Source organism: Lontra canadensis, unplaced genomic scaffold, assembly GCF_010015895.1.
Source record: "Lontra canadensis isolate GAN:19392208 unplaced genomic scaffold, GSC_riverotter_1.0 scaffold10, whole genome shotgun sequence".
Classification (NCBI taxonomy): Eukaryota; Metazoa; Chordata; class Mammalia; order Carnivora; family Mustelidae; genus Lontra; species Lontra canadensis.
The window spans coordinates 3,046,177-3,071,312 of NW_022631004.1; the positions used below are offsets into that span (position 1 = coordinate 3,046,177).

General features: G+C 39.9%; 1 protein-coding gene across 1 annotated transcript in view; it reads right to left on the bottom strand.

The window, feature by feature from the left end:
- Nucleotides 1-25,136, bottom strand: part of SH3RF1 (SH3 domain containing ring finger 1) — a 189,611-nt gene that overhangs the window by 8,478 nt on the left and 155,997 nt on the right. The window contains exons 7-11 of the mRNA XM_032855465.1: nt 17,592-17,758; nt 16,201-16,371; nt 13,580-13,839; nt 12,310-12,671; nt 3,180-3,520 (exon numbers count right to left, since the gene is read on the bottom strand). Of these exons, the coding sequence (XP_032711356.1) occupies nt 3,180-3,520; nt 12,310-12,671; nt 13,580-13,839; nt 16,201-16,371; nt 17,592-17,758 (1,301 nt within the window). The remainder of the gene's footprint in view (nt 1-3,179; nt 3,521-12,309; nt 12,672-13,579; nt 13,840-16,200; nt 16,372-17,591; nt 17,759-25,136) is intronic.

Sequence of the window (25,136 nt, forward strand, 5' to 3'; positions counted from 1 at the left end):
TTAATCTTCAAAATACACACAGAGATGATATGCTGTGTCTCCTTAAGCCCTTATCTATTCTTTTTCAGTAGAGGGGGAAAAAAAAAGAAAAGCCTGTCACATATACTTTCTTTTACTGTTGTCCTTTCTGAAATATTTTATTTCTATTTTCTCTTTGCAATTTCCTAATTATTTTTTCTCCATTACCTAAAATAGAGCCCAAGATATTTATTCTATTATTTCTGCTATAATCAGTTATACATTTTCTGCCTCCAGGATGGAGCATTGCTTGCTTGTTTTCCTCAGCCTCTCTAACAAACACAAAAGGATTCTTTTGTTCCTCAGAGAACTGTCTCAGCTAACACCAAGACCCGTCAATACACCTCAAGGTTCATCCTTTCTTACTGTGAAATTGCTTAAGTCTTTATGTCACGTGAATACTTCTTTCCATTGAAGGCACTGGCTGCCCTACTCACATTCTTTTACTTTAGATTTATGGGACAGAGTCATGGTTTGAGGGGAAATTTTATGCTTGCTCTCATTATAATCTGTGCGGGAATCCTATCTCATACTGTACCAATACTACGCAATCAGAACTACTTCTACAAAATTTTAATCAGTAAAAACTCCACCAGAAGAACCCCAGGCTTCTGTACTTTGCCAGAGCAGGAGCTGCTGCTATTTACATTGTGAATCAAGGAATCTAAGATCCTGAAATACTCTGAATCATACTGATGTGAAAGTTATTCTTCCCTTCATTTTTATCAAGAAGTACTTTTTGTTTCTCATCTCTCCTGGTACAGCCCAAATTGGACCCCTTGTGGCTTTGGGAGGCACTCTGTACATCACCCTGGTCTGGGTAAATAACCTGCACTGCTTTCTGCCAGTTGCTACAGCAATCTAATACCCAATTAGATTGTGTTGAAAATGTTGAAATATCAAAACAGATAATCCCTAAATGATATACTTGGTAGCTTTCTACTAACCAAAAAATTTCATTCCCAGTGGATCATAAGTTGTTTTCCTACACTACTTGTTTCCACACATTTCCCCTATTGTTTTTATAGTCAGGCAGACCTAAGAATACAAGTTAAATAAATACTATCACCATCATTGTATGAAGGCAAAGGGGCTGAGAAAGTTAGGCTAGCTATTAATATTCCACTGAACATATGGATTGTAAAAATATGAACTCGAGCAGAAATCTTCTCCAAAGACCCCTTTTCCACTTGTAAAAATTGAAATGGTTATATGAAAAACCTGTCAGAGAATTCCAGAGTGCCCATGCCCATCTGTTCCATCCTTAAATTCTCCATTGTTCCCTATCTGATGTGCATCCCCTTGCTTCCAACCACCAACACCTGCCTATATTAGCAATTTCTCCTTTTCAGATGCACTGAACAGCAAGAGCCTGCTGTAAGAAATGAGCTCCTCTAAGAGGAAAGGGCTGGAATGCAGAAGCCACAGAGACTGAGGACATCTGGCATCTGAAAAGGAATGCATAATGGGGGAGGGCAGCAGCAGTGCCAGACCCAGTGCCTAGGGAGAGGCTGGGCAAAATGGAACTATCACTCAGAACAGTCACACAAACACCACAAATGACAGGGAAAAGAGGAGAGAGACTCAGGGCATGAGGGAAAAACTGCAGATCAATGTCTGGGGGTGGGAAGGAAAGAAGGAGCCTTTGTGACCAAAAGAAAGTAAACAAGTCCCTGGACTAACTCTAGGGACAGAAGGCTTTATCCCTGGAAAGCAGAGTAATACTGCAGGAAAAAAAGGCTGACTCTCAGAATAAAGGATTAAGTGAATCCAGGACCAAATTTCAAAGCTTTACTAGGAGTACGACAGATGAGGGGAAAGACAGAATGATTTTATTTGTGGAGGACGAACCCTTTTTAAGGTAATGTCTCATATCACAACTGGTTTTATAAGTATTAGAACTACAGAAAATTATTTCACCTCACTATGAAAATAAATACACTGTGTACTTTGTACTTAGTACATGTTTGATGTTTTTTTGTTTGAGTTTATTTTTACAAATGAAGGCCTCAAATTTTGTTGGGCACAAATGTCCATCTGAAATACAGACCTGAGGTGAAGTTAAGTCTTTTTAAAGTTTAACATTTTATAGTCAGACTTCAAATCAGTAACTGAAAATGCTACCCAAAATGCAAAACCTTCACAAATTAGAAATTTATGTTATCTATAAAATGCAGGTACAAAGGGAATAAAGCTTACAGAAATAATAAAACAGATGGCACTTTTAAAAATAAATGTTTATCTATTGATGCATTATGTATAAACTATCCACTATTTTTAGTGTACTTCATGCTTTCCTGGCCCACCAACAGAGCTTTTTAAATTCATGTAACCCTAGCAGATATTTGTCTTTATACATACATAGTTTTTCCCAGTGTAACTCCTAGAACTCCACTGGTTGTACCAAAAAGATCTGCTCCCATCTGTAATCATTACTGAAGGCGAGATCACTAAGACAGGGCTCCTAGTTCCAAGCAGAACCAAACCAAGTCACTGTGTCAGGAGGGGATTCATGTCAATGAGAACCGAGCCACACTCTCCTAGCTCAGGAAGAATAAAAAGAGAATTCTCTTAGTTGGCAGAATCTCCTAGACAATTAGCAGATAATGACATCAACGTTTAATAAAAAAGGCAAAGGATAAACGGAGGGAGCAGCTGCTGGTGATGGAAGAGTGGCAAGAAGGAAGATGCGAACCAAGTTCCAGGGGTTAACAAGTTTCATCTGGATACAATTCTGAAGTGGTTGTCTGGAGAAAATAAACACAAAGAGGGTTGGAGGGCTAACCCATAGAAGAAACACAGCAAATAGTAAAAGACAGCCAGAGCCTGACTGTTACTACAAATTTAGTTAAAAAAAATTCGGGGATGGGCGCCTGGGTGGCTCAGTGGGTTAAGCCGCTGCCTTCAGCTTGGGTCATGATCTCAGGATCCTGGGATCGAGTCCCGCGTCGGGCTCTCTGCTCAGCAGGGAGCCTGCTTCCTCCTCTCTCTCCGCCTGCCTCTCTGTCTACTTGTGATCTCTCTGCCAAATAAATAAATAAAATCTTAAAAAAAAAAAAATTCGGGGGTTGTGGAAAAGTATCCTAACGTCAGAATAAGTACTCCAGCATAACGTTTGCTAGGCATTTCTCCATTTACTCCGGAAACAACAGTGAACTCACCTCTCACAAACCACAGGCCTCGACTCATTCGTGACAGGGCCCAAGGACGAACATGGCTGACGAGGCGGTGGAGCGATGGGAACAGCGGAGTCCAGAGAGCTTGTCTTCCGATGAAGAGCATCCTGGGCCACAAGGGCGGCTGGGCCTTCCCCGTCTGTGGGGCAGGAGCCGGCCCTGCCGTGGGCACCCCCTAGCGGCAGCTCAGGACCCACTGCTCCCTGCAGAGGCAATTCGCAGCCACCAAGCTCCACTTCCAGGGTGGGGGAGGCTGGAGGAGATGCCCGCGGCTTCCGTTTGGTGGAAGCACCGGAAAGCAACTTCAACAAACCCTTTTTTTCTTTCTAGGACAAAAAAAAAAAAAAAAAAAAAAAAAAAAAAGTACATTAATTAGCGACGGACGGTACTGTTGTTATTGTAATTGTGATAGGGTGTTACAGTTTTGACTTCTGGGTCTGATGATTTTTTTTTTTTTTTTTTTTAAGATTTTTAAGTATCTCTACACCCAACATTCACAACGCCAAGATCAACAGTCGCATGCTCTACCTACTGAAGCAGTCAGGTGCCCCTGGTTTGATCTTTTGAATTAAAATTTATTTCCGCAGATATCTGGTTATTTGTGCTCTAGCTCCCAAATTCTGTATGATGTTAACCCAATTTTTTGCCTCTCTTTCTTTTCCCCTCTGCCTGCCTGTTTTTGCTTGTTTTGGATCCTCCAATGTTCATCACTATCTTCTACTGAGGTAGACTAAGCAGACAAAAAAGAAGTAAAACAAAAACTCACCAAGATACATCTCAGGTTTAGTGAAGGCAGAACTGGACATTTTAGGACAAAATGGAAATTTGTGATTATCAATTTAATTTCTTAAATGACTATCTTATGTCTAATTCTTACATGCTGAATTAAACATTACAGCATTTTACTCTCCATCCAAATACTTGATTCTATTTTTCTCAGCTTTTTTTTTTTAAAGATTTTATTTATTCATTTGTCATAGAGAGAGAGAAAGCATGCACAAGCAAGGGGAGTGGCAGGCAGAGGGAGAAGCAGGCTCCCTGCTAAGTAGGGAGCCCAATGTGGGGCTGAGCCAAAGGCAGACACTTAACCAACTGAGCCACCCAGATGTCCCCACAGACCAGATTCTTATCATTACAGGTAGTGAGGTCTTGATCAGGGTTAAGGACTAAAGCAGTTCTCACGTGTCACCACCTTGAGGAAATTTAGTAAGCCAATAATGACAGAAGTCAAACCATTTCGATTATGCAAGAATCTCTTGGATTAGAAAGCCAAAACGCCACAAGATTGTATATAAAGCTTCAGTACATATAATCAAAAACATTTTTATGTCTTTTTGCAAGCAAATGTAGAAAAGAATTTTTTCCCCCAGCAATCTTATGCTACAAAAACCATCTCTTGAATCTTTATCTCTTTGACACTTTGGTTCTTTGCTCTGCTAGGAAAACCAGATCTAGAGCTAACTTTTCTTCATTTCCAAAACCTGCGTCAATGTTCCTTCTGATAACGAAGCATAGAAAATAATCATTTTACATCATTTTACTAAGGTGTCAATGACACCATAAAGTCCTCCAAATGGAAACATTGCTTGAAAATAAAACATTTCATAAAGAATTCGTTAGAAAACTCTATAGGCAAACTCAAACTGGAACCATTAAGGTCCACTAAAAGGGAAGTAGAATTCTGAGGCGCCTACCCAAAGACAGAACACTGAGGAATTTTTCTTGAGATTATTAGTTCATACTCAGTAAAAATCCCTTGGGGAAAAGGGTCTGAATCCATAATAACAAGTTCCATTAGAGACAGAATGGCAGAAAAAAAGAACAAACTAAAGTGATGATTTAACCAGATGATGAAAAAGCATTCCAGGGAAAATGCATCCCAAGAAACTGCAGGCTCCATTTACCAAATACTATTCACAGTACAAACTAACCCTTGGGTTAGAAACAGAAGACAGGGAAGCATGGTGAGGAGCATTGAATTCATTTCTGTACAGCTCAACTCGGGCTGCAGATGAGCAGAACCAACCATCTGATCCCAATTCCCCTTCTCCCCATCCCAGCCTGAGGAAGATTTTTCCACATTTTTCTTCAGGGCCTGGCCTTAACTCACCATTCTGGCTTTTGCTTCATTCCTTTAACTTCTCATTTTCCAAGGGGCTATTAATACATTCCACTAAGTGACACTACACACTTGGACTACCTGCCTGAGTGCCTGTCTCTCATCCACCCGGTGCCTAGTGCAGAGCCACACCTACTGAGGCTGAGAGGCCAAGACTGAAAGAGGAGACGGCTGGGAGGAAGGGAAAAGACCGAGCTAGTCCCAGGGCTAAGGGAGTAAGAGAGGACATTTTGCAATTCCTAAATCCCGTGGAGATAAAGATTTCCTTTTATACAGTGGCCAATGAAGTGGGCTGACCAAACGTCTGACAGCCAAAGCTGCTGCCACTTCCTTAAGGAAGCGTGAGGTCTGGAGGGCCAACCAATGAGCTGAGAAAGAACAACGTCTACACTTCTAAGGGGGGCAGTCAGCCACAACTTCCAGCTCTTCCTGCCATGATGTAAGAAAGAACACTCTAATCCCTGGACCCCGACAGATCCACTGAGAACATCAAGTCCGGTGATAAATTACAATCTCAGCAAGCCACGGCTACAGATGTTTCTTAAAAGCTCAGTTCTGGGCACTCAGAAAAATTCAGTTAACTGAACGGAGCTCAAGGAACAGTCTCTAAAATGATTAAGAAGAAAGATAACCTGGTTCATCTAAAATGATTAAGCACATTAAATACAGCTTGCTTTAATGACTTCTAAGGGATGTGTTATCATCATCAGCTGATGCCGACTACCCACGAAGCAGAAGGCAGAGGATCAGATGTTGTGGCAGGGTGTGGGGGTATGAGATGGGGGTGCTAACATGGAAAAGATGCTGTCCTAGTTCCACTGAACTGTGCATTTGATATCATATTCTGATGTTTTCTACACTAACAGAACACTGTGCCACTGGAGAGAGGATTTTGCAAACACAGACATTTATCATCTTTGTTTTTTCAAAATCCAACAGCAGAAATGAAAACTACAGATGAATTAACAGAGACTACACTCAAGCAAAGCAATTTCTTAAATGTAGTTTTAGCATGAATGAAGAAGGGACATTATCTTTTATTTTTTTTTTTAAGATTTTATTTATTTGACAGAGATCACAAGTAGGCAGAGAGGCAGGCAGAGAGAGAGGGGGAAGCAGGCTCCCTGCTGAGCAGAGAGCCAGATGCAGGACTCCATCTCAGGACCCTGAGATCATGACCTGAGCCAAAGGCAGAGGCTTAACCCACTGAGCCACCCAGGCTCCTGGGACATTATCTTTCAACAGGAACCTTAACAGTTCTCCTGTTGGTTTTCTAAGAAATTATTCCTAGATGGAATAATGTTTTTATACTCATAATTTTCTCTTCAGAAGATCTGATGATTTAAAACCACACCTCATACATAAAAAGAACTATCTGGGTCAGAAAATAATTACCAGATGATAAGAGAGTGTAATTTTTATATATAAAAATAATTTCTGAACATCACCTAAATAATTTTCAATAGTCATATCACAGAAGATGAGTACAATATGGGAAACCTTAAATTCTCCTTCCCAAGCAAAAATAAATTTCATTTGAGCAACTCATAAAGTTAACCACATTCAACCCACTGAGTCTTCTTTATTCCTCTCCTTGCCCTCAGATGTACAAAGAAAGGAGCAAGAGACAGTCTTCCAGGCCACTGTCATCAAAAATCTACACAGTCATATTTCCCAAAATCAGTAATTATAAGAGATCTCAAAAGCTTAATTCATATGATTGTCTAATAATAATCACTCATTCTTGAACAAATATTTACTAAGTGCTGAATATGAGCCAACAATGTGTTAGGCTCTGAGACTACAACAGTGAACAAGACAACAAGGAGTTCACATCCTCTAGCACACATAAACACTGCTGTAAAACAGGAGCTCTGCAGAAAAATAAAGCAGGGTAAGGGGAGAGTGATTGACCAGGGAGTGCGGTCTGAGATGGGAGGCTCAGAAAAGGCTTTTTTAAAGAAGTGCAGGGAATGAGGGAAAGGCCATATGAAGCACCAATAGGTTCAAGAATCTTGTTAAATGCTTTTATAAAGATTTCCATATTTTTTCCTAACACCCAGCTGATGCGACAGGAACCAGTATTATTCTCATTGCCTACACCTCTCTAAGGTTCCCTAAAATCACTGCTAGTAAGGGGTGGAAGTGGAACTTGAACCTAGCCTTTGCTCTTCTGAGAGTTCAGCACAGGCTACATCTCTAGAAGCACATCTACTCGATGGAGTGATAAGAGCAGGTATGTTTGCCTGAGGGCTGCACGTCATAAAGGTCACTCTGTATGGAACTGTGTGCACATCCACACTATCCATACCCGGATCTCAGCTGTTGGCCGGGGCAGGAATGGGATTCTGATCACTTAACATGGACAGTGGCTTCTCCTTGAGAAAATGAAGTGGCGAAGCTCATAGGCCAACTTGTTTTTGACAACAAAATAAGAACTGGAAGTGAAATCACATAAGCAAAGACAGTGATCAGGAGGAACTCTGGGATAAGTGTTCAGAACAGAAGAAAATGGCTATTTTTAAAAACTTTATTTTTAAGTAATCTCTTATACCAACTTACAACCCTGAGATCAAGAGTCAATGCTCTACTGAATGAACCAACCGGGCACCCTGAAAATGGGTATTTAAAAACTAGATGAACCCTCTGCTTAAGAAAACCAAGAATTCAGAGCAAAGGTCCTCAAAGAGCAGATTGTTTGAAGAAGATCTATGGCTCCTACAGGGAGGGAGTCACTAGGACTTTGGGGTGGGACTTTGAGGCACTAAATGGTGGGCCACTTGTAGAAATGTTATCTTTTAGAAACAAATCTAGGATATGGCAGAGGGCATGAGAATCAACACCTACTGCTGACCGTTATGGGAATAAATGACAATGTCAGAGAAGAATTACACTATGAAGGTAGGGGAAGGAAATGGAAGCAGGTGAAGTAAAGTGGGGCCTCAGAGAGGGTTTCTCTTCTTTCTCTATGTGAGGGTTAAAACTGTTAAATTAATTATACTATTAGAGATTTGATTAGAGGCTATTAAGACTGAGGTGATTTTAATGTCCTAGCAGCTTCCATTAGCAAAACCAAAACCTAAACTTGTAAACACCTCCAGGTTAAGAAATCAAAACCTAAGGATAACCAACCACAAACAGCCACCTGGGCTTTCCCAAATAAGGCAGCCACTTAAACTCTAGCCAATCAAATAATGTCTCTGCTCTGCTTGATGTGTCCTCTACATAATTCTTGCCCCTGGCTCCTGTTGGTAGAGTGCTCCTAAGCACTTCAGTTTGGCACTGCCTGATTTGAATATGTTTTACCCAAACAAACTCTTAGAATTTTTAATATGTATCAATTTGTCTTCTAATGAAACTTAGAAAACATAAGAACAGTCAACTACATAATTGGTGTGGGAAAAAAGATTTTATTTTCTGGATGAAAGCCTAACATACCAAAAATATTTACTGTATTTTGGTATATGAGGGGAAAAAAGTATATATACACTATAGTATTAATGGCTGTCTTTGAAATCTTGGATCATATTTAGGTTTTCAGTTTGGATATTTAGATTTTTCTCTCACTTCTAAATAAATATGTATATTTAAAATTTTTTTATAATAAGAAAACACAATAAAACACAGGCACACACACACATGCACACGCACAGGAGTATCTCATAAGGACTGGGAAATTCATCTGGAGACTAGCTGATTAAATAATGAACCCTTCAAACTGAATATGCAGTTAGAAAAATGTCCAGATAGAGCTGTTAAACTGATAGCTGTAGAAGACATGAGGGATCCCATAGAAAGAAGAATAACAATGGCAGAAAGGTCCAGGATTTCAAATAAGAAATAACAGATAATGTTTGGAAATATATTGTAGAGTTTCAGATGCTTGTTTATCAAACCAGAGAACCAAACCACAGAACGCAGTTACCAGACAAGTTAGCTACAGGGACAAAAACATTTTTTTTTTTTTTTAAATCAAGAACAAAACCACATTTGAGGTAAGACTTCCAAATAAAATATTGTTCAAAAGGAATAGCTTAGTTAGGCAAGGAGCCACAGTAGTCCTGTATGCACATCAAAAAGTTATAGATCTCCATGGAATACAGTGGTAGCTCACTACAGACAATTTATGTAGAGAGAAAAGGACAGGGCAATTGACAAGCTATCATTTGAGAGACACACCACACACTATCTAAAGAATTTAAGTAAATGGATGATGCTGATCACAAAATGATGAAAGCAGATAGAAATAACAAGGGGACTGTCAAATACCTAGATACCTGCTGGAAGTCTCAACTAAAACTAGATCTCTATACAATTAGAATCTCTGATGTACTTTTTCCTTGAATTGTTAATCATTTAATCTCACTTTGGATCTAAATCTGATCAATTGGGGGAATGATGGGGACCAGCAGGGGGTGGAGAGGTTCGGTCAGTGAAGCAGAAATATTGAAAACTTCGAAGTAAGCACCCAAAGAGAAGTTGGCTATAGTCAGATTTGAACTCTGAAGTTTAAAAAAACTGATTTTAAAAGTCAAAGAAAATATATGCATGACCTGAAACTCAAAAGGAAAGAGACTTCAAGAGGAATGGGAGGGCTCTCCAGAATGAAATTCTAACCATACAGCTGCAAATTATCTGAGCAGACAAAAATGTGGAGGCATCTAAAGGCACTAATGTGATCCCCCAGAGAGCGGCCTAATGGGCTCAAATTTTTAAAGGACTTGGTACAAAAAGATCAAGAGAAGGGTCCATAAGAAAGAACATATCGTGGCCCATAACAGCTTAAACTTGAAATAAAGGGGTTGGGGGAGAGCCTTAAAGTAATGTTTGAAACAAGAACAGGAAGGATACAGACCTGCTGTTTGAGATGGATGGTGGTTCTCAGAACATATAAAGAAAGGGAAGGATAATTTTCAGACTAGAAAGAAAGAACAAACCTTGATAAGAGGGAAATGGGTGAAGAGATTGGGATTTAGAGATCCAATAATTCCTTGCCAGGATAAATTCACCCCAGCACAGAGAGAAAATTAAGGGCTAAAATGCAACAAAATAATCTTTGACTAATCCTGGTGAACCTGAAATCAGGTCAACTCAGCAGGGCAAGAAGGGCATGTGAAATCCTAACTTTCAAAAAGAAGACAATATTGCACTTTGCGGACTGTCTGGAAAATTCTGGAACAGTGTATTAAATGAAGTCTCCCTGGTAGATCCAGAACACTCAATGAGGCATAGGAGATTTAGGAAGGAAAATTTGTAATCTGTGACAAAAGTAGTAGTGACAAAAACTTCAGGAATATAGTCTTAAAAAAGAAGATAACTCTGAAATAAGTCAAGGTATCATATAGGAAGAAGATCAACAATATTTATGTAGCCCCTCAAAATAAAGAAAACGGCATGGGACACTCTGGAGCTAGGGCATTCATGGTCAATGAGGGTGTCCAAACAGAGGCCAGTGGCTATCTGCCAAGGATGGGGACTCAACAGGATAACCTGTTAGGTCCTGTATTAGTTGCTGTTGTAACAAATTACCACAAATTTTGTGGTAAAAACATGTCCTAAAATTAAGGTGTCAGCTGGGCTACATCCCTTACAGAAGCCCTAGGGAAGAATTTGTTTCTTTGTCTTTTCCAGATTCTAGAAGCAGCTGCTTGCATTTCCTGGCTTGTGGCTCCTTCCTTGAATCACTTTGATCTCCTCTGGACCCATCCTCCTACCTCCCTTTCAGGAAGACCCATGTGATTGTATGAGGCCCACCCAGATAATGTAAAACTATCCCCTCATCTCAAGACCTTTATAAAATACCTTTTGCCATGGAAGGAAACCTATTCTCCTTTCAGGGCTCAGGAATGTAGACATCTTTGGAGAGCCATTATCCTCCTGGCACAGGTCCCTTTCAAGCCTGTGATTCAATGAATTCTTTCCTGGGAGGGCAGGAACTGCAGAGTCCCTGTTCTCAATGACTCACTGTCCTGAAACCTTAAATTCTGAACTACAAAACAATTCTTTTAAAGATACGGACAAAGATGAACATGTCAGCTTGAGTACAAGTTTAATATAGTTAATTATAAACACTGAACAGATACCAATCTTTTTCAAAAATGCTAAGGTTAACCCAACAATTAAATATTAACTTTTTAGTAGGCTGTAAAGTTTATTTCCTTATAAACCCCTATTTACAGGCTTATGTAACCATTTAAATAGAGTGACATACATTACCACTGAACCAGGTGCCTGAGAGTTTATGACTACCCTAGAGCTTCCCAGAATTGGACTAGAACGTTAGGAGAGAATGCACAAAATACTGAGGAAAATACAGGATTTTCCTCAGGTTGCTACTTCATTTGACTTTAATACAATTACCCAGACTTTATTGTCACTCTTCAATTTCTGTTCACAATTACTCACCATCAATTTCCCTTGCCTCCAACCACCTATCTCCAAACCCAACCATAGGTTAGTCTTTCAAACACAGCTTTCCATTTATTTTTTCTTGGAAATTCAGCCCCAAATGAGAGATTTTTTTAAAAGATCTATGAATTTAGAAAATAATTTTTCACCCATATTTCAAGTCAAGAGGAAAAGTATCCATGCTGATTATAATCAATACACTGTAGAAAAAACAAACCCACCATCAACACTTTTGATCAACAATTTCAACCCTTTTGTATATTAAATTTTTTTTGTAGAACTGGCTGAATAGGAAGAATTAAGGACAGCACAATGATGAAAGAATGAGTAACTAAAGAGTAAAGAAAATTCTTCCATGAGATGTAAGCTGCACGAGAAGTGACTAAGCCTTATTCACTGTGGTCTCCTAAACATACAATACAAGGCCTGGCAACTAGTGGGTGTTTCAGTGCAGAGAATTATGAATCGAGCACCTGGCATGGTGACTCACACATGGTAAGCATTGAAGGACTGCTGAACAATGAGTCCTTTCATTAGTTAGAAAGGATGGGACACAACATAAGCAGAGGAATAGGACGTTGATCTTACTTTATTATCCTTGTCTGGCTTTGTTGCTGAACTGCTCCCACAGGCCAATGAAGCACTGTCAGGAGAGGTGGGGAGTCCAGGAAGAATGGTCACCGCCCGGCCACCAGGCTCACTCTCCAGAGAGGCGGTAGTGATGTTCGCAGAGGTCAGTGAAGCAGCCGCAGCACATGCCAGGGGGGCACTAACTCGACCCATGTTAACAGCAGCCACGTGGGTGGCAGGGCCTGCCATTTGAGATGGAAGTTGTGGGGAGGCCAAAGGATGATGGGGCAGGCCCACAGATGCAGCACCCAGGCAGGCGGTGTTCTGTACTTGGATGGGTGTCACCGCTGCTGTAGGGCGTTCTTGGTTATGTGCTGCAACTAGTAGATGACAGGAGAGAAAACAGCAAAATTGGACTTTCTAACAAATGCTACTCACCAAAACATGAGTCATTTCACTACATCAGACCATAATGAAAGGCTACTACTGCATTTTTACAATAAATAATGGATGTATGCTGGTTTAAAAGCACTTAATTTTAGCTGGGTCCCTAGACACTGTATTTCCTTCCAGATCAGCTCTTTAGTCTGTAGAGAGCTTGGAAACTCAGCTATGACCCCAGGCTGTTCAGTTAGAGAGGTCTTTCTGCAGATTTATGGACACAGTCTGTCTTTGTGGTACTCTAGAGTGTCAGATTAGGTTGGCCCCCAGGCCTTTTCAAAATGATTCTCTTTTCAATCAATCAATCAATAAAATTATTCTCCCTTTTCTTATTAACCATTTTTCCTTCTTTTGGTTTTTATGATAGAATTTACAAGTTTACCTCACCACTGTTACCCAAGACTCTTGGGTAGGTTTTCAATGCTATAGAAAGAAGAAAGTTATTTAAGATCCCACTGGGTCTAAAACAGACTTGAGATTAAGTTCATCAGAAATAATCAGCACACTGGTTAGCTAAATACGATATTGTCACGTGGCTAATGGCACTGAGACCTGAGCTCCTATGGTCTTGACTGCAGAAGTTTTATTTTCAAGTCCTACTGACATTCTTAGGATCAGCCTAATTTCTTTCAGACTTTCAATCTGTAGATCAGGCTTGAATTAATGTGTGGGAAAGGCTTAGCCAAAATAAGCAGATGTGGAGTACCACTGACTAGACTGTGCCTGCCTTATTTCCTAATGTTCTTCATTACTGTAACACGACATCTGCTTTTCTCAACATCTGTTATGGAAGAGCTGGTATTAGGCAAGCAACCCCTTTCCTGGTACTTTCTGGTCTCCTCCTTACCTGTCCTCACAGCACTGCGGGCCTGGTTGACTGTCATCTGCCCAGTCATGTGCAAAAAGACCTTAGCCTGAGGACTTGTCTGGATGTGAGCTGCTGACACCACGGCTGTGGGGACAACACTGGGACTCCCGGCCATACCATTTCCCTGGAGCTTCTGGGTAGGCCCACCTGCAGTGGAAGGACTGACTATAGTCACCCCTCGACTTGTCTGACCAGCAGTAGACATAGGGACTTTAGCTTGGGAAACATTTGTCACGGTCCTGTCAAGACAGAAACAGACAGAAAGCCCAATCCATCAGCAAAATGGAGGAGAGAACAATTAAAGGCAAGAAAAACGACTCTGGGTTTTAAGATAGAACATTTTAAAGAATGAATGGAATTATTTTTACCAAGTATAAGTATCATAAATGCAAAGCAAAGATGGCCCTGAAGGAGAGGAAGGTCTGGAAATACACTGTGAGTCACAGAAAATTACATGTCATATTCTGCTCAAGAATATGCGTTTACTGGGTTCAGCTTCCATATCAAGGCTCAACACCTCCACTCCCTTTAAGGCCTTGGATTCTTCTGCCTCAGCCATTAAAGAAGTTGATCTGTTTGTTACTGCTGCTAGTAATGTTAGCAGTTTCACTCCTTTCTCATAGCTCTGCTCATATTTTTTTTTGCCCTTCTCCCTGCTTGCCTCCAGTTCGGCATCACACAAGGGCCTGTGCGCATGCATGCATGTGCAAATACACATATGCACACACTCTTGGAATATTCTCTCTGGCTTTTCTTAACCTATCTAATTCTCATGTATGGTATAAGGTCCAGCAAAAAACTGTTGTTTTCAAGAAGCCTTGCCTAAGGCTTAGAGCTTAAGACCTTATGAGTCTATTGTTTCATGTGAATTTCTTCCTTCTATGGTCCTTGATGACAAAATGTGTTATTTTTACCATGTAAATTCTTTATTAAATACTCCTGATTCAGTAAAAGTTCCTTGAAAGCAGGACCCCCATGAAATGATTCTTTTACATTCCTCCAGTTACAGGGATACAGACAGCTCTAAAACATTTACAGGTTGAATTAATTAAATTAGGTTCAATGTAGTTTTATGTCATGTATTTTTTTTAATACTCTAAATTCACTTAATTCTATATATAGTAACTTTCTACTACATAGAATACTTCATTAACTCAAACATCCTTATTATTTACTATGATAAATAACAGAGAATTTATTGTAAGTAAGCATCTCTCCAGAGACTTTTCATAATTTGTTTTTAAGGTTATGAAAATGCTTTCCTTCATTAACTTAGTCTTTGTTGTGGTTTGGTTTGTTTTATTTCCCTCAGTTGTCGTGCTGGTTTTTTGTTTGTTTGTTTGTTTGTTTGTTTTTTCTCACTAGGGAAGGTCTATCTGCCATTTTCTGGATCCCGAATGTAGATTTTAACATATACAGAAAAGAAGGTTTATATTGACTAAAAATCTGCAAGTCAAATTGAAGCTAACATTCTGTCACCATCTGCAACAATAGTGATTTTCATTTGATTAGGCTGCTGGCCAACCTATAAATCAAGGCCAACAGCTGACAAACATGTCAGTTCATTAAGCCATTTATTTAAAATCAGGGTTTTGAGGAAAGATTTAACACAGCTAAACCTGGACCATTTATTAAAAGCCCAGTAGCTAAAAACTGGGGCTCCTGCAATGCCATTATAGGTCTTTCCATTCACTTTCCAAGGCCACTTTCCTCAGTGACAAGAAGGTGAACTATCTTTAAATAAATTTTGGGTAGGGAGGAAGGAAAGAAAATCTTGTATACTTAAAGCTCCTATTATCCTATAACATGGTTTTTCAACCTCGGGGACATTTTGGGTCAGACAATTCCTTTTGGTAGGAGGCCGTGCTGTGTACTGTAGGACATTTAGCAGCATCCTTGGCTTCTATACACCATATGCCAACAAAAACACAATCAAAATTGTGTTTAGACATTGTCAGATTCCCTTGAGGAGCAAAATCACTTTTAACTGAAGGATCAAGTCATATTTAGGGAATTTTATTTCTGACTGTTTCATAGAAATTAATTGCCAAAATTGCAAGGAAATCACCAAGCTATTGGAATAAATACAGAGCCAAACACCTAGGTTTAAGCACTTCACTGTGCGATCTCAGACAAGTCATTTAATATCTCATTGCCTCCGTTTTCTCACCTGTTAAGTGGGGATAATAATAGCAACTATGCCAACAAATTGCTTAAGGACTCAAGAGTTACTATGTGTCATATGCATTTTGAAATCTGCCTGCCTGGCATATAGTAAATGTTATGTAAATATGTTAATAATGTAGCTTTTGTTTATACTAAACATGATATTTTTTAAGCAGAAAAATGTTGAAAATGGTATAGTTGGATCTTCTCACATGTAACTTCAAGCAAATAACTTAAAACCCAGTACATATATTGGTGGAAACCTACAATTTCACATATATCCATGTGAAAAGTAAGCTAAGAATTTTAGAGTTAGAAGGGATTTCGCAAGTATAGATATGAATTTTTAAAATGTTGGCTACATAACAGGCAATTATAGTGTGAACAAAGCTTCTCTGTTTAGAACTTAATAAACCATTTATTCAAAACCATACCTTGTGACTGGTGCCACATAATTGCCAGGGAAAACCCCTATCTTGCTGGTATGCATCGATGTCCCTTTGAACCAGCCGTCCTGGCAACGCTCAAACACTAAAAACATTTCCCCTTTCCTCAGCTCCAGCTCATCCTCTTTCCGGGGAGTGTATGGATATATAGCAACATACCTAGAATAGAAAAGAATATGTGTTTCCAGGCTGAGTAACAGATAAACCCCAGGATGCACAAAAACTCTTCCTTGGTACAAAGTCTTGAATATTCTATACATGTGTAAACAGAAAATATAATCCTTTAAACCTGTAAGTAGCATTGGTAATCTTCCACTGAAAAAGGTTTTGCAGCCTACATTTAAAAGACAGGGGCCTTCCTGATTAAGAACTGCCAACCTGGTCCCCCCAGTGTGAAGGTGAATATCCCACCAAATGGTATTCGTGGGGTGTGAAAGAATTATGCAGCTTCCCAAAGTGCCTAACCTGCTGCTGGGGATTAGGGACCCAATGGGAAACTTGAGCTTTTCAAATGGCACTTGTTAGACGTGGGAAGTAGCCCCAAATGAGGACATATGGCACGAAATCCCACTGGGAGGCACAACATGCTGCCTTCCACACACAGGCTGAACCTAGAGGCTCGGGTTGCACCTGCTTTTGTAAGCTCAGCCAGAAAAAATGCTGAATCTGAAAAAGTCAAAAGGAAAAAAAGCCCAGATCATAGAGAGTACAAAACCACCCCACAATGCAAGGTGACTATGCCACCAACATATGGAAACCAGGCAGGCAACACTAACCAACAGTTTTTGTTCTTTTTTTCTTTTCTTTTTTTTTTTTTTTTTTTTTTTTAAACCAGGGCTCTAACATGTTTCACATATAAAATCACACAATGTAGGAGCCACAAAAATCTTAGCTGTATTCTGCCATTGGTAAACACTGAACAAGACAATGAGACTTTTCTGGATACTTATTTCTAGGGACTTCCAGCTTTTCACATGCACACTCCCTCTAGATCTGATCTGTGTGGAGTATCTTCCTGTTCCTTAGTATCTTACTGCAAGGAATGAAATTGGAGACAAAAACCTCAAAAAGAAATCATACAAAAAGATGGCTCCATGTACATATAGTATTATGAAGAAGCAAACACTGTGTTTCCCTAAACTGTAAAAGGCCCTCACTCAGCCGGATGGCTGCCTAGCGAGCTCATGTGTTGGACCCATTTTGTTTCAGCAGTTTCCTAATTATATGCATGACTGGGTGTAAGTTTGCAGAATGCAAACCACTTTGGTGAGCCATAAGCCTGTCACCAGCTCCTGTCAGAAAGGTGTTTGTCTACCTTTGCTGATTGGGCTTAGTCTGAAATGAACTTTAAAGCAGTAATAAATGACACCCTCACTTACACACTGGGGCGAGTCTGAGGCCGTAAATGTGCAATCTGGTCAGCGGGTCCCGATGTGGGCCTCGGTCCCATTCCCGCAGCAGCAGCAGCAGCAGCAGCAACAGCGGTAGCAGCGCTGGGAGGTGTGGAGGCCAGTAAGGGGGGCGGTGGAAGAGGAGGATTCATTGTCTGGTATGAGGAAAGACAGAGAAAGAGAGAGAGGGGGACAGAGAATAATAATGAATGATTTATTTATTTACATCTTTTATGGAAGGTGGGAAGGAAGAGGAATCAGGAATCATAGGAAAAGACTTTCATGGAATCCATAAGGAGCAGAACCAGCAGGCTACCTTGTATAAAAGCCTCCTCTTAAAAAAATCTTATCCCTTGTTCTCCTTTAAGATCTTAGAGTCACAGCAACTTTTTCAGCAAACAGGTAAGTAATGACACTGGGGAAGAGGGTAAGGGAAAAAATGGAACAACGGCATGTAATTTTAAGATTAATAGTATTTTTCAGTATAGACTTGGATGCGAACCCCGATGCTTTTCAAGGGGGCAGCTACAATGTCACACTGCTTGCTAGGAATTAATCTGTGATTGTTTCTATAACTTGAAACTTAAACACAACACAAAAAAATTTAGCTGTACTATATCTCAAACCATTCCTTCAGAAGAAAATTTCCTTTGATGCCTGGTTTCCAAAAAGCCCAAACAATAGCAAGCCACAATCACTGGGCTATTGTTGCTACTTTTGCTTATTCTTTTCTTAACTTTGTCAGCTTTTGAAATTTAGTACTATCAAGGCTGGTAATCTTTAACAAGTACACTAGTGAAAAGCTGCTGGTTCCTTTACAGGCACAGCCTAATGGGGTTCTGCCTACAGGATTCCATGCCTTTTGAAAATCAATGGAGCAATTGTTACTTTCTGATCTATAAACCCAAGATGATTCTTTAGGGTCTGTATACCGAAACTCCTGGGAAAACAGGCACACAAAGTCTTGCCTGAAACCCCACCTCGCCCTCCCCAAATCTTTGAACCAGTAGATGTAAAAACTGAATCAAAAGAGAAATAAGGAGACTAAAGAATGCACCTAGGAAAGCATAAATGGTTTCTACATATCAGTGTATAAATACGAAAAACCCAATGATCTGTAAACATAGTTCCTAACAGTCACTCTGTTTCTATTTCGTGAAATAAAAATTAGTATCTCATCAACATTTGCTTCATCTGCCCGTTAATGTACATAGTTCCAGAAACACAATAAACTCAGCAGAAAAAAATTTCAGAGTTCTAGACATATGTTGCAACTGTTTCACACATTATATTTAATTTTTTGCTGAAGTGACTTTGGAGAAGGATTTTTCCCGTGCCAAAGCTGAAGGTGTTGTGGAACATTCAGTGCAGAAATAAATGAGTTGCAGAGCTCCTTATAGAGCCCGAACCTGGACAAGGCAGAGGTGAGTTCCAAGAGTTAGAACTGCATGAACGTTACTCACACTCTCCATATAAAACATGGCAGCCTTAAGACTTGCTACTACTCTGGAACTGCATGCACTGGGGCTTATAATCTTCAAAACCTTTGACCAGGAAAAGGTCAAGCATTCACTCCATTCAGGCTCCCAGTGACAAGGAAGAGAAACAAAGATAATCCTGGTCAAACACTCAGCACACGTGACCTGGGCACTTCACTGGTAATAAAGACACATCAGTAGCTTGTCGGGCAAGATAACACAACACGTCTAGACTGTACCCCAGGTAATACATGGAGACTGTAAAATTACTACTCAAATGATTTTCACTGAAATCTTCCAAAGCCCAGTCTCCGAAGAGCGTGCCTTGGAAAGGAGGAAGACACACTCAACAAGGAGCCCAATGAGAACTGCTCCTGGAAATTACTTAAAATAGTGCCTAGGGCACAGAATCAAAATGCTCTATTTCACACTCTGAGTAGAATTCTATTTTCAAGAGAAAAGGAAATTAAAATTGTCTGTTATATCTTAACTTTATTAAAGCAGAGGCTGTACTAAATTAGCCCTATGAAGAAAAAGGCAAAAAAATATCTACGGACCTGATAACACATCACATTCTGTCAACGAAATGTAAAAAAAAGGTCAGCTTTTACAGTTAAAAAACACAGTGAGCAAATGTTTCATGTACATCCCTTTCACAAAGAGTAAGTCAGAAGTCACTGGAGATATGGCTTAGAGGAGGATATTCTGAAAGATCCCACAGGTTGTGCTTGAGAGAAAATGCAGTTCTCTCTCTCCTCTTTGTTGCTGAAAGAGTCTTAAAAAAAAAACTGGGCAGAATTTTTTCCCCCAATGTTGGGTACATATCTTTGGGGGAAATGTGTGTATGTGTATGCACGTGTATTCGGTATATAAGCACACAAAGACCGAGAGAGAAAGTCTGATTAAAATCAGATTCCTAGATGTTATTCAGCCCTGTGGGGTTGGTAAAATGATAGGGCTCTGGTGAGTCCAGGGCTGTGACAGACTAGGAAGTACTGTGGGTTGCTTTATAAACAATTTAAACTGAAATAATCTGGTGATGTGGAAGTTCAAAAGGTAATCCACTATGTGCTGTGCTTCAGGCAGTTTGCTATCCTGCAAGACCTGAAATTTCTACAGAGCAAACCATAGCCTTTCATTCACCCAGAGCTGACCTGGAGACCTGCTTATTATTTCACAGTCCAGGCCAGAGCAGGCCCCAGAGGCCAAGACTCACTCTCCACCAGCAGAAAAAACATCTATGGGCCTGCAAGAAGTATAGATCACATTTTGCTCATAATATTTTGTTAATATTGCTCAGAACCAAATACCACACTTAAATGCCATTTTCACTAAACGTTACATACTAAATTAATAGGAGCTTAAAAAGAGCTCATCCCTTGCAGTTTTATTTTATGGAAATGCAGCAGGTCTATTATTATCAAAGTTGTCTAGAACTATGGGCCAGGCCATAGAAATACTAATATAGAAAACTGGATGTTATTCTGATATTCATTAAAAATGAGCTTCCTCCTTGTGTTTCCACAGATTCACATCTTCTGTTCACGGTCTGTGGTAATGGTCTGAGACAAGAATTACTACTTCTGAATAAACAGCTTAAAAACAAGACAGTGGTCCACTAATGTGAAATGATGACACTTCACCACACTCAGGTCCTGTTGCCCTGACCCACTGACCTTGAAAGCAGCACAGCTTTACATTGTAGAAGGAGGTGGGCTTTGGGGTCAGAAAAACATAGATTCTAATCTTGGCTCAGCATCTTAGGGCAGTCCTCGATTTCCTTATGTTAGAATGAACACCAGCCAACAATTGTCCTTTCCGGAAGGGTTGGATTCTAAGCCAGATACGCCACATTTGCTAGTGCACATTGTGAGTGAAAAGTTGAAGTGTGTGGGTGTAATAGCACTCCTCTCCGGTGTCCTCTCCTCTTTTTGCTCTTTCATGGGACCAAAGAGTGGTTAGGTCTGGATCTGGCTAAAGATAAGTGACAAGATCCATTAGGTTTTAGGCACGGCCACGGGCTGCGTCCACCTTACTAGTAAAGTGCTTTGCTGGTAAAGTGCTATGGAGTTTGGGGCACAAGTTCAACCAACGATAAAGGATTTGTTTTCTTTCCAATATTCCTTTAGGTATGCATTTCACTCACATTCATTTCTACCACCCAGGGTAAAAAAGTGACTGGCAGGATAGACTTTGACATTTCTGGGTTCCTTGGGCAAATACCATGTAATATCCCCCAATACCAGCATCCTTCCCACCCCCCGCTTTGGACATCTGAATTCCAGTCAACCCACTTTCAGCCCTACACTTCAACATCTCTAAACAGCCCCTCTGGGTACTGAACTCAGATGCATGTATACAGGCTGATGGAGACACGGTTCCAGCTGTTCATGCTCCCTCAAGTCAGCACGTTAGCCACTTCAGCGGTGTAGAGCAGCGTTCGTGCAATTATGTGAGTAGTCTGCTTTATTTTATGCAGCGAATAAGAAGTAGAAAAGTAGAAATACTGACACTAGTGATTTAAAAAAACAAAACAAAACAAAACAAAACACAACAAAAACTTAGGTGTCAGAATTCAATAAAATTAAAATAAAGATGGAAGGTTCCAAGTCTTAAGTCTTAACTGGATGCTGACTGGAATTAAGCCAGTCAGTGCTGGGTACAACTATGAAGAAAAAGAAATAAAATTAAAGAGTATTATTAAAAATACTAGAAATAGATGCTTAGATGATGTTGTCTAAAAGGCAAGATGTAATTAAGAATTTGACACTTCTTTTTTTTTTCTTTTTTCTTTAAAGATTTTATTTATTTATTTGACAGAGAGCACAAGTAGGCAGAGAGGCAGGCAGAGAGAGAGAGGAGGAAGCAGGCTCCCCGCTGAGCAGAGAGCCAGATATGGGGCTCGATCCCAGGACTCTGGGATCATGACCTGAGCCGAAGGCACAGGCTTTAACCCACTGAGCCACCCAGGTGCCCCAAGAATTTGGCACTTCTTAAATATCTCTCCAAGAATGGAATTTACCTCACAATTTATAGATTTATTATTCTACATTTGATTTATAAGAAGAGATATCTATGATATTAATTGGTTTTGTATAAATTACATAAGGTCTCTATGCCTTAATATGTCAACCTGTAAGATGGAGTTATAATTAGAAATAGTTTAGGTAAAGCTGCCTTTCCCAGTACCCTGAAGCATAGCAGAAGCCCATTAAAGAGAAGCTGTTGTTATGATTCATGAGACTATGAAGTCAGAAAACTGTCTTACTCATCTTTGTATTGTGGTCACCCAGCTTCGCAGATAGAAGTTAACAGATCCTCAGTGAGCTTTTCACAAATGAGAAAATGTTCTGTGCTTCTGTCTCTCTTAGGACAAAACGATATGGATCAAGAGGCCTCGGTTCCTATGTGCTGGAGTCCTTTACTGTTGTTGCTGGAACGTTCTGGCCATATCCTACCCCTATTCCTGATTTTCAGAATTCTCACCAATTCCAAAGGCTCAACTTGTACCTCACAAACTATTCGACACTGGCAGTTCCACTGCCCTACTTCCAGAGCTCTTCCCTGATCCTGGTGATAGCAGTGAGTCCTCCTGAGCCTTCTACCATGGGCTCCAATGGCTAATTCCATATTGGCTATTCTGAGAACCTACATCATTTAATTTGCTTCTCTAAATAAATACATAAGACATATACTATGTGTGTACATGTAAAATTTTTTAAATTAGGGTTACACATTTTTGGAATGCAATCTGTTTATAAGTTGGCCACAGCCTGTATTTGGCTTTTACTGACCTGCCTAACTCGTGACATCTTACAGCTAAACACCTCTCAGCGGGTACAGGGGATCAGGGATTATTAATCACTTATTTAAGAGTTCTTCTGTCCTTGTGCAGAAAATACAAGACTAATATAGATCCTCACCCTCCTCCCTTCACAAAATTAGTTGGGAAAAAACCCTCACTACTATTAATAGTCTGATGTCTGAATTAGATAGCTATAATGCCAGTTTTGCTCCTAATATTAGAGATCTAATATTTTAACTGTTACATGTGAAATGTGTAGGACAATATGCTCCTAACTTCATTCTGCATAAAAGATTAGAAAGTCTCAATTCATGATAAAATGCTAGAAATAATTTTCATTTCCTATTCTACTGTTGCCATAATAAATACACACCATGAAAAGCATGGTTTCCTCTTGACCAAGCTGCATACTATTGCTGTGACAGTGCTCAAATTCTTTGAAAATATTTCAAATTTTAAATAGGATACTTGCCATGATTAATGTGAGATACAGAGGGTAGATGCTGCTGACATTCCCCCCCACTTCAACTTAACATATTAAATTCAAAACCCTGCTGCCAACCTACCAGGGACTTGGAGATCTAGACATCTCCTGGGATGACAGACAGGTCTGTTTATAATTAGTTTTTCATTAAATGGAATTGGCACAGTAGACATACTGTTTAATAAACCTTCCTCTTGCTTAACATGCAGGCTTTCTTATATAATCCTAGCATGAAATGGTTGAATATAAATTAACTTTTGTATATTCATGCTCTCTTGTGACCTGTATCACTGATTTGCCCTAGAGTGTGCCTCTAGCTAAGAGCAACTGGCCATTTACTACACTGTAAAATTTTCAGCCCACAAGGGCTGAAATTCAGCCAGCTCTGTCTTTTCCACTAATTAATTTTTCTAAGATCAGAAAATGCAGCCTTTTTCCCTTAAGAAATTATGCTAGAATTTTTCCACACGAAGTAGTCATCTGGAAATGGAAATATCAACTGGTTGTGTATGTATTGGGGAGGGAAGGGAAGGAAGGAAAGGAGAGAGTCTTCTCTGGAGATGAGAGGGCAGGATGATTATGGAACTTGGCTCTGGTCAAAACACCCGGGACTAACAGAATCTCATGGAAACCAATAAAAGTTAACTGAATTTCACCTTCTCCCTAAAAAAATCAGCACAACTTTTCCTGTACCAAACAGTTGTACTATCAAGGAAGCTGTAATCGTTCTGGGAACATTAAAAAAAAAAAAAATACAACTTTAACCTCTAACCAGAACATTATTAACTTCCATTTAAATGCAAGAACATGCTTAACTCTATAAAAAGTTTTCTAAAGTCTAAGTCAAGCTAAGTAATAACTCCACATTTATTTATATCCCACCTTGTTTCAAAGTAAAATGAGGGAAAAGGAAAATGAGGACAATAAAACTAGATGGAGCCAACATCTCTACTAATGTGCTAATACACTGTGAGGTCCTAGTTGGGGTGGGGGTACAGATTTCACTCTAAGCATTCTAATAAAAGGAAACATAATCTTTACAACATATATAAAATCCACAACTTAAAAACAAACCAGCTGCCTAGAAGCCTCACTATTCCTGGTACAGAGAGCAGAGAAACCATAACACAATGAACCAGGCCCAATGAACCAAGGCATTCTGAGAGCCAACCAGTGGAACGTGTCACAGGCTCACCTTGTAAGTCTTCAACTGAGACCGATAATGAGATCAGGAATAGTCAACCCTACTACATTCTAGGCATGGTGAGAACTCTCCAAAGTAGGTAGTATTAGTTTCATTTTATAGGCAGGGAGACTAAAACTTAAAGAGGTTGAAGATTTTCATGGTCATGTAAACAAATAAGTGGCTGAGCTGGGTTTTCAGCCCCGGTCTGTGTTCCCATTCCTGGGCCGTGCTGTTTCTCTGACAGCATCACAGCCAGGTGAGACTCTGTAAACCAATTTACAGGGTTGGGGCCCACTGGGGAGATCGGATACACAGATCTATCTTTTCTATTCTCATTCAACTTAGCACTGAAAGAAACAGTCTGAAAGCACAAGCCAAGGCATCAGCCTGGATGAGAGGTGCCTCACAATTGCTGGTTCCTTGTAGTTCATATGCCTGCAATTGCAGGAAGCGGGGATTTAAACTATTGTGTTTCTGCTATGGTTGAATTTGCTTGTTTCTTCTTCCCTTTTAATTTTCTCTCCACAGTGTTCTTCTCTGTATCTATCTCCCTTGGCTGCCCTCATTTCTCCTACTGATT